The sequence below is a fragment of the Diabrotica virgifera genome, chromosome 6 (assembly GCF_917563875.1).
Source record: "Diabrotica virgifera virgifera chromosome 6, PGI_DIABVI_V3a".
Lineage (NCBI taxonomy): Eukaryota > Metazoa > Arthropoda > Insecta > Coleoptera > Chrysomelidae > Diabrotica > Diabrotica virgifera.
Genome location: NC_065448.1, coordinates 140,791,763 through 140,807,572, shown reverse-complemented (window position 1 = coordinate 140,807,572; position 15,810 = coordinate 140,791,763). Strand labels below are relative to the sequence as shown.

Sequence of the window (15,810 nt, the reverse complement as noted above, 5' to 3'; positions counted from 1 at the left end):
GGTCGTCATTCTATCTCCTTCGGGGATGGTTTTCGCTCCCATATCTCTACTGGGGTGGGAGCGATTTAAATTGTTCATTTCGCACCAATTGCTTCTTTTCAAATTCTTTGAAATTAGATATTAATATATTTTTTAAAGACTGTTAACCTAAAGCATTTGTGTAACAATAAAAGCAATATCAAATATTATACTAAAAGACATTTTCAAAGCCAGTTTTAATAGTAAAAAGAAGTAGTTGGAGTATATCGTATAAGTACACTAGTATATTACTTATATTATCTGAAAGGTTTATTAAAAATTATTATGAAACCTGTTATATCTTACCCTGAGATGAAGTCCTTGGTAAAGTTGATGATTTTATTGCGGGTTTTGCTGGCTTAGTATCCGCTGAACAAAGCAAAATACAAATTTGTTAGTTTAAACACAACATGCATAAAAAGGAAGCGGTTTACACAAACTTTCATTTCAAAAATTAAATATTACTTTAGTAGGTATGTTAAAAATATTCTTTTAGTTTTTTTATAACCACGTTATTTACTATTCATATTATAGTTTCGAACTAAAGCAAAAGACAGTTTCATTTTGGAATCAATGCGTTATAGACCAGTAAGGATCTGTTTTTAGGTGGATGTGAGAGGTGGCATTCAGATTTTTGCGGATAAAGTTAGGTGATAACTTTGTTAATAATAATTGATTTATGCTCCTTCTCAAATATGCCCGGAACATTATTAAAAAAATAAAATATTAAAAAATTTCAAAAAATTTCGTTTTTTTCTTCTATTTTTTTGCTTATAACTTAAAAACTATTCATTTTAGAACAAAGTCGTATAGGAATAAAACAAAGATAATTAAATTTTCTATCAGATGCGATTGGTTAAAAATGTCTTAATTTATCACCCTTGCTTCAAAATAGCAATCAATATAAAATAAGGGGGCAAAACAAGCCTGTCCTTATTCAATGATTTTCCATAACTTAGGTTACACTTGGAATCTTCCTAATTCGCTTAGAAAATTTTTGTAATGTGCTAAAACCGTACACCAAATTTCATTAAAATTGACTTACTAGATTTTGCATAATAATTTTGCAATCTAAACTTTTTTAAAAAATTAAAATTTTTTCTTGCTAAAATTTTGCACAACAAAAACTAGAACATACAAAGATTTGTCAATTTTTTACATATAAAGAAGTACTCCACCTATCTAATGCACTTTACAGAATTGAAATCGGATTATTTAAGCAGCTCCAGCAATGTTTTAAAGTTATAAACAATTTTTTGGCTTATAAACAAATTAGTGCTGTGACCAGGAGGGGGTGCTACGGGCTCCTTTATTTAGATGGAGTTACCCATGTTTTTTTTATGTATTTTGACCCGTAGAACACGAATTTTTTGCGTAGCAGTTGATCCGGATGTCGATAAGATTGTTGTAAGCAAAGAACTTTAGGAATTACATAACATCGATTTTTCGCAAAATAAATTTTTTTGTATTTCTTGGGTAATTCTAAGCAAAAATGTTCTTACAAGTTTTTTCGTAGGATGCATAGTTTTCGAGATAAACGCGGTGGAACTTTCAAAAAATCGAGAAATTGCAATTTTTGAACGCGAATAACGTTTGATTAAAAAATAAAATAGCAATTCTGCTGACAGCATTTGAAAGTTTAAGTCAAATTATACCGGTTTTAATTATTTGCATTGCTAAAAATTAATTTTTTTATTATTAAACAAAGCTGTTTGTTTATAAGCCAAAAAATTGTTTATAAATTTAAAACATTGCTGAGGTCCCTTAAATAATCCGATGTTAATTCTGTAAAGTGTATTAGATAGGTAGAGCACCTCTTTATATGTAAAAAAATTAGCCAACTTCTAAATGGTCTACTTTTTGTTCAGAATGATTTTAAAAAATTTGAACTTTTTTAAAAACATTTAGATTGCAAATTTATTATGCAAAATTTATTAAATCGATTTTAATGAAATTTGGTACACGATTTAAGTATGTTACAAAGAATTTCCTAAGCGAATTACTAAGGTTCTAAGTGCCACCAAAGTGGTTAAAAAATATTGAATAACAACAGACTTATTTTGCCCTTTTATTTTGTATTTATTGCTATATTGCAGGAAAGGTAATACCTTAAGACATTTTTTACCAGTCGTATATCATACAAAATTCAAATTATCTTTATTTTATTTCTCTACGACTTTGTTCCAAAACAAATTATAAGCAAAGAAAGCAGAAAAAATCGATGTTTTTCGAAATTTTTAAATATTTTAATTTTTTTATTATTCTTCCGGGCATATTTGAGAAGGAGCATAAGTCAATCCCTAACAACACACAACATTCCAGGAATGTACTACCAAAGTTCTATCAATATTTGAATGTCCTGGACATTTAGGGAACATTCGGTGAACATCTGATTAAATTATTCCTGGAATGTTACCATAAGACATTCTGTGAACATACTACCAATGTTGCTATATGTTCATTTTCAAATTCACGGCGCATGTATTTGTGCATGGTGCTTAGAGAGGGCATCACGTGACTAAAAACGACCAATGACCTCACTTCGGACTTCGGCGCTTCTGCCATCTTGGTATGCATCTTGGCCGTTGGCCACCTTGCCGTGATCGTTGTTTGTTTTTATTTGTGCTTTTTAAGAATATTTTTTTAATTCGGATACTTTTATAATAACTTTAATAGTATTATTAACATAGTGCATAAAATCAGTTGGAGTAGCAGAAGCAATGTAGATAAAAAATCTGCAGGAATAACGTTTCAAAGGTTAGTACCTATGCAAATATGTAAACAAAGGCATGCCCCTATTTCAGAAAATATCCATTTATTATTTTAATAATTGCGAATAAGCCACAAACTTGCTTATTCCTAACTAAAATAGTAAATAGAGATAATAACAAACGGATTATTTGTAAAATTAATTTTTTTTTGCGTTTTTGCTAATGTATGCCTTTATAAATAGGATGGTAGACCACACCATAGATAAATAATATATAGTATTACCAGACCACACACTATAATAGTACCAACTAATGAATACACAGTATGAATCTGGTAATATTATATATTATTTATCTATGGTATGAATAGTATAGTCGTTTCGCTAAACTTAGTCTCAGACACAACTGGATAGTGATTTTAGTAAATAATTTTGACAATGGTAAAATTGGCAAAAAAATAATAACTAAATAGTAATTTTGGCAAAATTGGTCAAAAACAAAAAAAATACCTACTTAAATCACTAGCCAGTTGTGTCTAGGGAAACGACTATACTAATAAACAATTTCTAAGCTGCTTTTTATAATATTTTGTGAGTTCATTAATCATATTTTTTATTTAAAACTAAAATTTGTTAATAATGCTCAGTAATGCATATATTTTGTATTTTTAGCTTTCCAGAAGATCCTGCGAAGAAGGCATGAAGTATTGATCAGATTTGTTAATAGAGCAGTATGTTCAAAACATTTTTTAGAAAAAGATATTGACAGAACTTCACTTTCAACTGTTCGTTTGAGAGACCGTGCTGTTCCAATAGCTTATATCACACAGGTAATATGCTTAACCCAATTAATAATACAATTACAATATACAGTTGGAAAAATTAAAGAATAGGACTTTTCATTTACAGTCATTTGTTTCGAGCTCCAGTCATATGTCGTATAATCCGTGTTGTATTAATATTATACACAGACTATATAACATGACAGAAGCTCGAAACAAATGACAATCGATGAAAAGCCCTATAGGGCTTTGTTCATTGTCATTTGTTTCGAGCTTCTGTTATGTGTCACATATATTAATATATCTACGTCATACGTCTTTGGTTTGTATCATTGGTTATATTAATAACGTATGACGTAGATATATTAATATTATGTGACACATGACAGAAGCTCGAAACAAATGACTGTGAATGAAAAGCCCTATAACCATGAACGATCACATCAATCAGTTATTTTGTATTTGCTGTCTTTTTCTATAAATCACAAACGTTTGTTATAGAAAAAGATCATCATCATCATCATCATTGGCTCGACAGCCCTTTCTGGGTCTTGGCCTGTTCCAGGATTCTTCTCCACTATGATCTGTTTCGTCCTTTTATCTCCAGTTTTTTATTTTTAAAGTTTTTATATCATTTTCTATTTGTTCTAAAATAGAAAAAGATAGCAAATACAAAATAAGTGATTGATGTGATCGTTCATGGGTACAGGGCTTTTCATTCACAGTCATTTGTTTCGAGCTTTTGTCATGTGTCACATAATATTAATATATCTACGACATACGTTATTGGTATTTACAATAATACAAACCAAAGACATATGACTTAGATATATTAATATTATGTGACACATGACAGAAGCTCGAAACAAATGACAATCGATGAAAAGCCCTATTCTTTCATTTTTCCAACTGTAGATACCGTTGCTCTTCATTATCTACATCAGAGATCTAAGTTGACATTGTGGCCCAATTACAAAAAATTTTTGAATTCACTTTAAATCCAATATATCACATAATTATTGCGAAGTAGATTATACAAGAAAACAGATTAATATTGAAGGTAAATAAATAAAAACATCAGAAATAGAAAACAAGAATTAAGTTATAATCTTAAGTTAAAGTAAATAATAAAAACAATAAATATAATAAAACAAAATACTTATTTGTTTGTGAAAAAGCTATTTCTTTGTGGCATTTTTGTAATTATTGCAACTATTTTAATGGGGAAATAAGCCACAATTTACTTGAAAAAATTATGGTTTCTACTTCCACATCGGACGTCGTTGTCAAAATAAAAAATGTTTTATTATTTTCTTTATTAAATATTATTTAATTCCAGATTTAGCCATACGGCTCACACTCCCTCTAAGGGGAAAATTGACTCATCCCAGATACCTACGGTATCAAAAGGATTGAGCTCTGGTGGGACTCTTTCCGTGTTATCGAGCCCTAGGTGACTTGGTATGCAGGTGTATCTCCCAAAAATTTTCGTACACATCTGGCCGTTGCGAGTAGTACAGCTTTCTGCATGGTCTTGTAAAGATGTTCATTTAGACCCAGCCTTTTTAAGCTTTCGAGGAGGTTCTTCGGAATGACTCCAGTAGTAGACATAACAATAGGTATCGTCTGGGTACTTTGCATTCTCCATTGCCTTCGTATTTGAATTTCTAGATCTCTGTACTTGGCGATCTTTTCAGTGAATTTACTACGTAGATTATTGTTGTTAGGTATCGCCACATCAATTAGTGTTGTTTGTCTTGTTAATTTATTAACTAGTACGAGATCTGGTCTGTTATGTGCCACTGTTTGGTCTGTGAGCACAGTGCGGTTCCAGTATAGCTTGTAGTTGCCATCCTCAAGCATACTCTCAGGGACGTATTGATAATACGGGAGATGGTCCGTTTGGAGAAGTCCCAGCTTGATAGCTATCTCTTGATGAAGGATTTTTCCCACTGCGTCATGCCGTTCCTTGTATTCAGTTGCAGCAAATGCCTGGCAGCCCCCTGTAAGATGTTGGATGGTTTCTTGGGCTTGACATCCATATCGGCATCTATCGTTTTGAACCTGAGGGTCTTTGATGATATATTTCAGGTAGTTTCTGGTTGGTATAACCTGATCCTGAATGGCCAGTAATGAACCCTCCGTTTCAGGGAACATCTTTCCTGATGTCAACCAGTAGTTCGACGCTATATTGTCGACATAATCTTGGCTGACCTCATTGGGATGTCGCCCGTGCAAAGGTTTACCCATCCAGGCGCGCACTTTTCCTTCCTTAGTAAGGTGGTTTATGCGCAGTTCTGCTTCCCTCAGGTTGATCGGTGTTGTGTCATCTACTGCGCAGATAGCGCGATGTAGAGTAGATGTCTCAGCCTGCATCTGAAAATAAGTTCTTAAATTAGCAATTTGTTTATCTAATTGCTCACCTATATCCATAAGTCCTCTTCCTCCTAAATACCGGGGTAATGTCGTTCGTTCTACTGCACTTTTAGGGTGGTGTTTTTGTGCCTTTGTGAGGTGTGTTCGTACTTTTCGCTGAAGATTTTCTATATCCGTTTTTGTCCACTTAACAATACCAAATGAATAGCTAAGCGCGGAACAAGCGTAGGTGTTTAGTGCCTTAAACAAATTTTTACTGTTAAGCTGTGAACGAAGCAGCTGTTTTACCCTTCTTATAAACTCAGTAGTTATCTCAGTTTTCATTTGCTTATGGTCAATTTTCCGCGCCTGCTTTACTCCAAGATATTTGTACATATCGTTGTCGCCCATGGCCTCGATGTTCTGGCCATTTTGCATATCGAATCCACCGGGCTGTACCTTTCCTCTGACTATATTCAAAACACGGCACTTGTCTAGACCGAACTGCATACTAATATCATTAGAAAATGAAAATACAGTTTTTAGCATCTCTTCCAGGTGTTCTCGAGTGGAAGCCATTAATTTCAAATCATCCATATACAACAGATGATTGAGCTTCGCTACCACAGTATTATTGCTTTTAATGCTAAAACCTGAGTCAGTGGAGTTTAATAGCTGGGAAAGGGGATTTAAAGCTAAACAGAACCACAATGGACTCAACGAGTCTCCTTGAAATAGGCCCCGGTTGATTGCGATATTTTCGGTTTCGATATTGTTTTCACCAGGTATTTGGAGGTGAATTTTAGTCTTCCAATCTCTCATTATATGCCTTAAAAAGGTCACTATGTTATCATCTACTTTGTATATTTTCAATATATCTATTAGCCATTCATGCGGTACTGAATCAAAGGCCTTTTTATAGTCAATAAAAGTAGTAAAAAGGTTCCTTTTTTTAGTGAATGCCTGGTTAGAAATGACTGAGTCGATGATAAGCTGTTCCTTGCAACCCATGGAACCCTTAGCGCATCCTTTCTGTTGAGGCTCTATGATATTGTTTAGAGCACAGTGTTGGTAGATACGCCGGGTTACACAGGATGTGACCAATTTATAAAAAGTTGGAAGACAAGTAATTGGGCGGTACTTGGATGGATCTTGGGTGTTATTTTGATCCTTGGGTATTAAATAAGTAGTTCCCTGAGTTAGAAATGATGGTAATTCCTGCGGATTAGAAATAACATGATTGATTAATGTTGATAAGCACTCATGAATACTCCAAAACTTTTTAAGCCAGAAGTTCTGAACTCCGTCTGGTCCAGGAGATTTCCAGTTATGAAGCTCTTTGATGACATTTGAGACTTCTTCAGTCGTGAATGGTTCGTAGTTAGCAGTGACGTAGTGGTGACAGTTGTGCGTCGTATCTTCTATCCAGCCAGCATTGTTGTTAAAAGCAGCTGGTGTGGAAAGTTGATTTCCCCAAAACTCATGAATTTCTTCTTGGCTTGGGTAAGACTTGTCGACACTTTCTACGGTGGAATTGAGTTTTCGGTAGAACGCCTTCTCAGGCGTTTAATTTATTATTATTATTATTATTTATGCATATTATTACCTGTAAATATTTCTTCTGATTGTTAATTGTAAAGGATAGAAAAATTACCATTTATTTTATTTTCTTTTAGAATCAGCTGAGAGAAGTGGTCTACAAAAAACCAGGAAGGAAATGGAATATGTGGCTATGAAAGGCAAAAGAAAGGTTTACAAAGCAAATGTGACACATTTTTTATATGTTGTTCTGAAGCTATTTCCTTGTGGCATTTTTTATAGGAATATCAGTAAATTACATTAAAAGATTTTTTACAATAAAAATGTTTATATTTATCAAGGATGTATTATTTGTTATGGCCACATATCGTCAGTGATGTGACAATACCTTCTATCTGTTTTTTCATGAGATTTGTAAGATAGACTAAAAACTTGTTTGGCCACCTCCTGTTTTCATATATTTTTTGACTTGTTTGCAGTAAATTTAACTATCTATTTACTACAAAACAAGTCAGAACTTACGTATGAAAACAGGAGGTGACCTTAAAGATGTTTTTCGTCTCCTGCAAACCTCATGAAAAAAGATATAGGAGGTATTGTCACATCACTGACGATATATTTCAGAGAATGTCTAAAAAATATACTGTGAATGTTGAAAGAACGTTCGTAGACATTCATGGAATGTCCCAACAAGACATTTAGTCTAAAAAATATACTGTGAATGTCCAAAGAACATTCATGGAATGTTCCAACATTCATGGAATGTCCCAACAAGACATTCAGTCTAAAAAATATACTGTGAATGTCCAAAGAACATTCGTATACATTCACGGAATGTTCCAACAAGACATTCAGTCTAAAACATATACTGTGAATGTCCAAAGAACATTCGTAGACATTCATGGAATGTTATAACAGAACATTCTAAGAATATTTAAAATGCTGACACAGCACTTTCCTGGGACTTTCCAGGGACATTCGTGTGCATTTGGGGACATTCCAGGAATGTTTTCAATGTCGTGTGAGTACCTTCTAGGAACATTCCTGGAATGTTTTGTGTTATTAGGGATTATTATTACTGAAGGTGTCACCTAACTTTATCTGCAAAAATCCTAATGCCACCTCTCACATTCAAAAATAGACGTTTTTTCGCAGATCCTTACTGGCCTATTACCTTTTGTTCGGTTTCTAGTCAATTTTATTAGATATAAAACATAAAAATGAGATACAATATAATATATTATGTACATGAATTACATGATGTACATGAACATTTTTAAAGAAAAGCAGATTTATATTTAATTCGATTCGGGGGGCCATCACCATCGGCTGACCTAGGTTTCTACTTTTCAGTGTCTTCAGAGCCGCCTGTGGTATATCTCGAAGCGAAATAATTCTGGCTGTCCCATTAGGCAAAATAAAAATTATTACATGCGTACGGACGCGTTAGCGACATCTATCTAGAGACAGAGAAAATTCCGACCTATAGAGAAATCAGATCAATAGATCGATTCAGAATCAAATAGATAATAGTATATTTTAAATAATGTATATTTTCAAAATGGATTATTTGAATAAAACAGAACCATAACAGGTTCTATCAGCACCTACTGCTCAAAGGTAAAAGCCATAACCTCAAAAACGTGGTTATTATTTTATTTTTATACTTATTTATGAAGTAAGTTAATAACAATCAAAGTATAAAATTCAAAAATATAAAACAAATGTGCATCATCCCAAATTGTCAACCTTCTTGTCAGCTTTGTCTTTTCTCTATTAATTTACAAGTTAAATATACAGACTGTTTAGTTTTTAAGTAGAGGTATAGGTAAGCCATTTATGAAAGCGCTAAAATAGGCAACATTGCTGTATACTATTTATAATTGTATTTGAATTTGTTCAGATGTTTTGTTCAAAATTTATCTACATTCCGATGGAAACAGTATAATCACTTTGTCAATTTTCTTTTTTCTCGATTATTAGTTTTTATTGCATAGTAGGTATATAAATTATTGTAATCACTAAATATATAACTTGTTAAAAAACAATCCTATTAATTAAACTAACGAATAATTTAAGCGATTATGCAAGTAACGATTGTCTAAGAATATTCAAAAACTAAACAAAATAGCCATCTCTATTTTGCTGATGAAATTAATAGGGCTTTTCATCGATTGTCATTTGTTTTGAGCTTCTGTCATGTGTCACATAATATTAATATATCTACGTCATACGTCTTTGGTTTTTATCATTGGTATATGCCAATAACGTATGACGTAGATATATTAATATTATGTGACACATGACAGAAGCTCGAAATAAATGACTGTGAATGAAAAGCCCTATACTGCGCCATCGGCAACTAATACAACTATAATACACTTGCTAATGTTTACGTCTAGCGCTCAGTATTGCCATTTAAAGGGCGTATTTCTAATTCAAATCTATACAGTCTGTATAACTAATAGACTAAAAGCCAGGATAGATAAAGTTTGCTCATCATTTAAGGCACGGTAAGAGTACTTTAATAGTAGAAGCTAAAAGAAAACGAATGAGCACTATACCACCAATTTTCAGTGGCACCTTCGCCGGCAGTCATGCATAAAACTTTCCACTAATGGGCGGGATAAGGTACATTACATTACATTATGGTACATGTTACATTCTATGTGATTAAAAAATAAGACTCAGCGCAATTTAGAATTCCCCACCTCTTTCCCCACCTTAAAAAACGTCATTTTTAGTTTTTTTTTTATTATTAGGTGGGATGTCATCAGTTTTAAAATTTAAAAAAATTCACACGCGTCGCTGAGGCTTTTATGGTAGGAGAGCCCAAGCGGGGAATTTTGCAGTTACTTGAGCGCGTCAGATTATGGGGAGAAACCTTGTACCCCGAATATGTACCTCTACCATACATTGGGTCTTAATGCAGGGAGTTCGTTAAGTGGGCGAGGGGGGGGGGGGAGGGGGCGAAAAAAGTCTAGAAAAACTCGAAATCGTCAGATTAAGATAATCATCAGATTAAGGTAAGTTAAGTACATGCAAAACAGTGTATATTTCAAAAATATTACGATATGAAAAATATTACGATTAGGAAATGAGTGAATCCCAAAGTTTCACAAGAAAAAAGCGAATATTTCGCGAAATGAATGACAGATCGAATAACTAAAAAATACGTGCTCAATATTTTTTAAAAATCTATCGATTGATACCAAACACGACTTCCCACGGAGCAGTGCCGGTTTAACGTAACTTCGGGCCCTGGGCGCTGGAGGTTTAGGGGCCCCTTCATTGCTATTCGTTATCAGTTTTTTAACAAGACAACACATGCATTAACTATAAAGATTTATTGTAAAATCCATAAAATAAATTTTTTTAAACAAGCAAGAAGAATATATCAGACGTAAAAAATAATCCAAAAAATACATTTAAAAACATAAATAAAAAGCAGAAAGTTCCACAAAACTAAACATCGCAAATAAAATAACATATTTATTCTAAAAAAACGTAAAGACAAAAATTAGATCATTTTTTTTCTTCACTTTTCGTGTTCGCAAACTAAACATTGTATCCCAGGCAACCAAGTGACGTCAACAACGTCGAGGAAACGTCAGTATTTGGTGGAATATATACACGTGGTTGAACATTACGTCATATTGACGTCTTTTGTAGGTGATTTTAAATACGTAAGATTAATGACGTTAAAATACGTTTAAAAGACGTTTTTATTTCAGCCAGCCTAAGTCTGACGTCACGAAATTGGGAGGAGCTTGGAGCTTAAAAGTTACAAAACTAAGGTTATGTTTGTATCGTTGTCGTTTGTTTGTCCTAGTCCTAGTATTTTGCCTATTTTGGATTCATTTGGATTTTGTTGGCTGTTTTGTGTGTATTTTTTAAAACTTTTGTTTGTCATTTGTAAATTTTATAAATTTACCACAATGCAAAGTGATTACCTATTTAAGGAAATTATTATTGGAAACTCCGCAGATGTTTTAGAAAGGTAGGCGAAACAATTTTTATTTACTATTCATTTTTCCCTGATATGTATCAATAATGATGAATTTTGCAAGCAATAACATTATTTCTTTTATTGTTTTAGATATTCATTGAAGCTAACAATAATTGGAGATTTAGATCCATATACAATTCAGTCATCAGAATTGGATTTTACAGTGCATTCCATCAATTACTGTTATAATGCTATTATAGATAGACTGGTAGAGTCTCACAGTTACTACTTTAAGCAGCAGATGAAAGCATAAAAAAGCCTTCAGGCACATAAAAGCCTTCACAACTGAATTTGTTTTGAAACATTTGATGTTTTGATGATTTTTATATTATTGTTGGAAAGGTAAGTCTTTATTTTATTTATTCACCATTAAAAATATATAGATAACAGTATTAGTGTCTTTCAGATAAATGGGTTTTAAATATTACATTTATTTACGTTTATATAACTGTATGAAACCAGATATATTGTTGTCCTAATTTGTAAACTGTGTAACTCAATATTTCTCTGAAAATGAGTTATTAGTGCCATTTATTTGAAAAAATCCCTACTCGTTTAAAAAAGGATGCACATGCATATTTTTACCAGAAGTGTAAATAGTGACATCTTCGTATACACCGATCTCCCTTGCAGTAAATTTAGTACGAAAAATATGTAACTCCCCAGTTTGTCATACCACACAATTGACCTCACTGTTTAGAAAGTGATATTTTCAAGAAAGAGTTGGTGGTAAATAACATTAATACACTCATTAAACAATATAGGTACAAATGTTAGTACCTATCTATAAAATATTCCATTTTAGCATTCTATCTTTTAAAATGGGAGATACGTATTATTCGCATTAGTCATATTTAGAGAAATAATTTTTTGTGCCTCTGTAAAATTTGGATAAATGGAGTTACAGTTTACAGATTAGGTCGACGACATGTAATTGCTATGATAGAAAAGAGAATAATAAACAGTCATGATTGTTTGTTCTAAAATTATATTATATGAATGTCTGATTTTAAAATATTCTCAATCATTGTAAAGAACGCAAATACTCAAATGAAAATAAATTTTTGTAGTTGAAGCATTCCCACAAAGATAAAATATTTTTTTTTAGGTGAAGGATTCCCAAAAAGCTAATGCTAAACCACTAGATGCTTGGGTGATAGCCAGTTCCAATGGCATAGTAAATGCACATTGTATGTGTATTGCCGGTAATAGTGAAGTTTGCAGCCATATTGCAGCAATCTTATTTGCAGCTGAGTATGCCCATAGCAAGACAGAAGAAGAAGAACCCAATGCATGTACATATGTTAGAGCTATGTACATTCTCTGGTGAAAAACTAATGACTTTTCAAGCTGTTCAGTCAGAGTGCTTGTTGCGCTCTCTAAACTAACTGAAATATAAGACGGCTTTGGCTTCATGTTGCAGCGATATGAAAATGGTTAGTCATTTTTAATTATAATGTACTTCTTCATCATGAGTATTTATGTAAAGGGCTTTTCATTCACAGTCATTTGTTTCGAGCTTCTGTCATGTGTCACATAATATTAATATTATATCTACATCATACGTTATTGGTATATACTAATGATACACACCAAAGACATATCGCGTAGATATATTAATATTATGTGACACATGACAGATGCTCGAAACAAATGACAGTCGATAAAAAGCCCTAGTAGTCTTTTAAGTGTGTATTATCAGATATCACATGTAAATTGTTTTTATCATTTTAATTTGGTCATTAGAGTCCCTTAATCAAAAAATATATTTTTGAGGTCTCTGTGGATCTTTTTGTATGCAAAAATTTGTAATAATTATTCGAAATCATTTTGAGGATTATAAGAGTATGGAAATATAAATGTGAGAACACAGACTATTATAGTTTTGTCCTATTTTTTATCATTCAATCGCCTTCTTTAAAATTTATAAATATAAAGCAGATAGTTTTCATTGAACTTTGCACTATTTATCTGTATGAGACTGATTCCGACATCTGACTGCAACTGCTGTCCGGCAGAACGTCAGTTGCTAATAATTATGCAAATTATTAGTGCAAAATAATTACGTCTGTCATGGTGACAACTGTAACTGCCATCTGCAGTCGTTGTCGGAATCGTACCTTTAAAATGTGTGGTATAATTATAATAATTATATAACTGAAATGGTTTAAACTTAAGTTTGTTATTACATTGTGACTTAAATGTTTAATTTGTTAATAAATGATTTATTAGTTTATATGTTGTTTCACTTTTGACACAGTAAATATTTATAATATAAAAAGTGAAAATTCTATGTATGTTATATATGTTGCATTGAGGATATTGTAATTCTATGCATTTTAACAAGCCTTCCATTTGGTTTTACTTAAATGGAAAAATTGCAATACTAACAATGCCCATACGAATAATTGAATGGGCTTGCCAAATAACGTTGTAAACGCCACATGGTTTGTTTTTGAGAAGTCAAAGAAAAAGTTTTAATATTGTGATGATGGTGAGTTTATACATTTTAAGGTTAGTAATACAGTTTTTAAATACAAAATACAAACTGTATTACTCACCTTTAAAATGTATAAACTCACCATTATCACAATATAAAACTTTTTCTTTGACTTCTCAAAAACAAACCATGTGGTGGACCCATTCAATTATTGTGTATTTCTGAAACCATAAAATGAAAATTAAATCTAAAAAACGACGCAAAATCGACGTTAAAACTACGTTTTTCATATCACGTATTTAAAACGTGATAAAAATGACGTGACTTATGGTGGGACATATTCACGTGATCTTCGACGTCGAAAAAACGTGATAAACTGACGTCGTTTGGTGATAATTATGACGTTTTTTCAACGTTTTATAAACGTTATTTGGTTGCCTGGGATGTTTATTCAAATTTTGGCATAATGTTACAAAATGGGTAATTTCATTATGCATGTTCTCTTTGGTTTCATCAACATATATTTTTTATATTTCTCGCATAAAGTATTAATTATTGACGTCTTGATTTATTCTTAATCTAGCGTAAAAAACATCTAAAAGCTGATGTTACATCCTTGTAGCATTCAATTCTCTTTAAAAGATCTTGAGTAATATTGTCACATATTTATAACATTAAATACTTCAATTCTGAATCTCTCTTGCCCCTTTCAAATTATTTCACTTTCTATAGTAGATGTTTAAGATATCCTTACCTTCGCAATAGAATGTTTTTGCTTCTTGTTCAATTTCGCGAAACTTATTTCTTACGTCTCCAACAAAGCTAGCTCAAAAGAGATGCAATTAATTCTACTCCAATTGACACGTTCAAATCCACAGTTTCTAACGTTTTGCTTGTTGCATTCACTCGTTCCAAAATTCTTGCCCAAATCAGTGTCAATAGAGCTGTCTCAAAGGTATCCATTTTACTGTCCAGTGCCTTGGCTTCATTTCTAACTGCTGATTTTTCATCTCTATTATTGCTTAACTAGAAAAAATATATTTGATGGATCCGTAGTTTTTAAGTAATGCATTTACAGCGTCAAATCGGGCGAACCATCTAGTTTCAATTAATCTTTTTGCACAACATTTACCGCTTTCTTTCAGTAAATTCCACCTTCGAGGAGAAGCCGAAAAAACCGTGTAGATAGTTTGAACAGTGCTGAAATAATCAGTTGCAAAATTGGCTGCTAGATTTAGAGAATGATTCGCACATGAGACATAACACAATAATGTATGTAAATAGCGGTTGACGATAATGCTCGTATTCTTGCTTGAAGCTCTGTGTAACGACCCGACATATTTGCGGCATTATTATAGGTCTGTCCTCGACAATAATTTTCAATATCTAAACCTAACTTTTCTAATTTGTTTATAACTACATCTGTTAAATACTCTGCGGTGTGTATCTCCATCTGAATTAAACCAAAGAATCTATCAACTACCGTATTGTCCTTTACATACCTGAGGATAAAAGTAAGCTGGTCTTGAAGGCTGATGTCTGGAGTAGAGTCTACAATTATAGAGAAGTATTTGGCTTCTTTAATTTCCTGTATAAAAGTTTTTACAAGTTTTGTTTTCATCACTTCCAAGAATTCATTGCAAATTTAGTGAAACAGATAGCTAGACCTTTTCCTGTATTCGCATACCGCTGTAAATGCTCAGCTAAGAAGTTTGTCAAATTTAGCCAAGTATACAAGACAACTTAAGTCATCGCCTCTATGACGAATCGTTAAATCCTCATTGGATCCACGGAAAGCTAGTCCTTGAGAAGCAAATAATTTAATGGTAGCAACAACTCTTCTTAGGACTTTTACCCAATAGTCAGCTTCGCGTTCCACTTGCTCTTTCAAGCCAGCGTCTATAACTCCAATTAACGATGATCTTGTTATGTTATTAATGTAACCATAGAGTTCAAA

General features: G+C 32.5%; 1 protein-coding gene and 1 long non-coding RNA gene across 7 annotated transcripts in view; one reads left to right on the top strand and one right to left on the bottom strand.

The window, feature by feature from the left end:
• Window positions 1–15,810, bottom strand: part of LOC114325319 (coiled-coil domain-containing protein AGAP005037-like) — a 250,810-nt gene that overhangs the window by 120,569 nt on the left and 114,431 nt on the right. For 3 of the 6 annotated variants that reach the window (XM_050654049.1, XM_050654051.1, XM_050654054.1), the window contains one exon: window positions 325–387. The exons of the other annotated variants lie outside the window; for them this stretch is intronic. In XM_050654049.1, the coding sequence (XP_050510006.1) occupies window positions 325–387 (63 nt within the window). The remainder of the gene's footprint in view (window positions 1–324; window positions 388–15,810) is intronic. 6 annotated transcript variants of the gene reach the window in all.
• LOC114325327 (uncharacterized) lies at window positions 2,602–7,648 on the top strand. The gene is made up of 3 exons (XR_007698822.1): window positions 2,602–2,775; window positions 3,401–3,558; window positions 7,542–7,648. It is a non-coding gene; the product is annotated as an uncharacterized LOC114325327 (long non-coding RNA).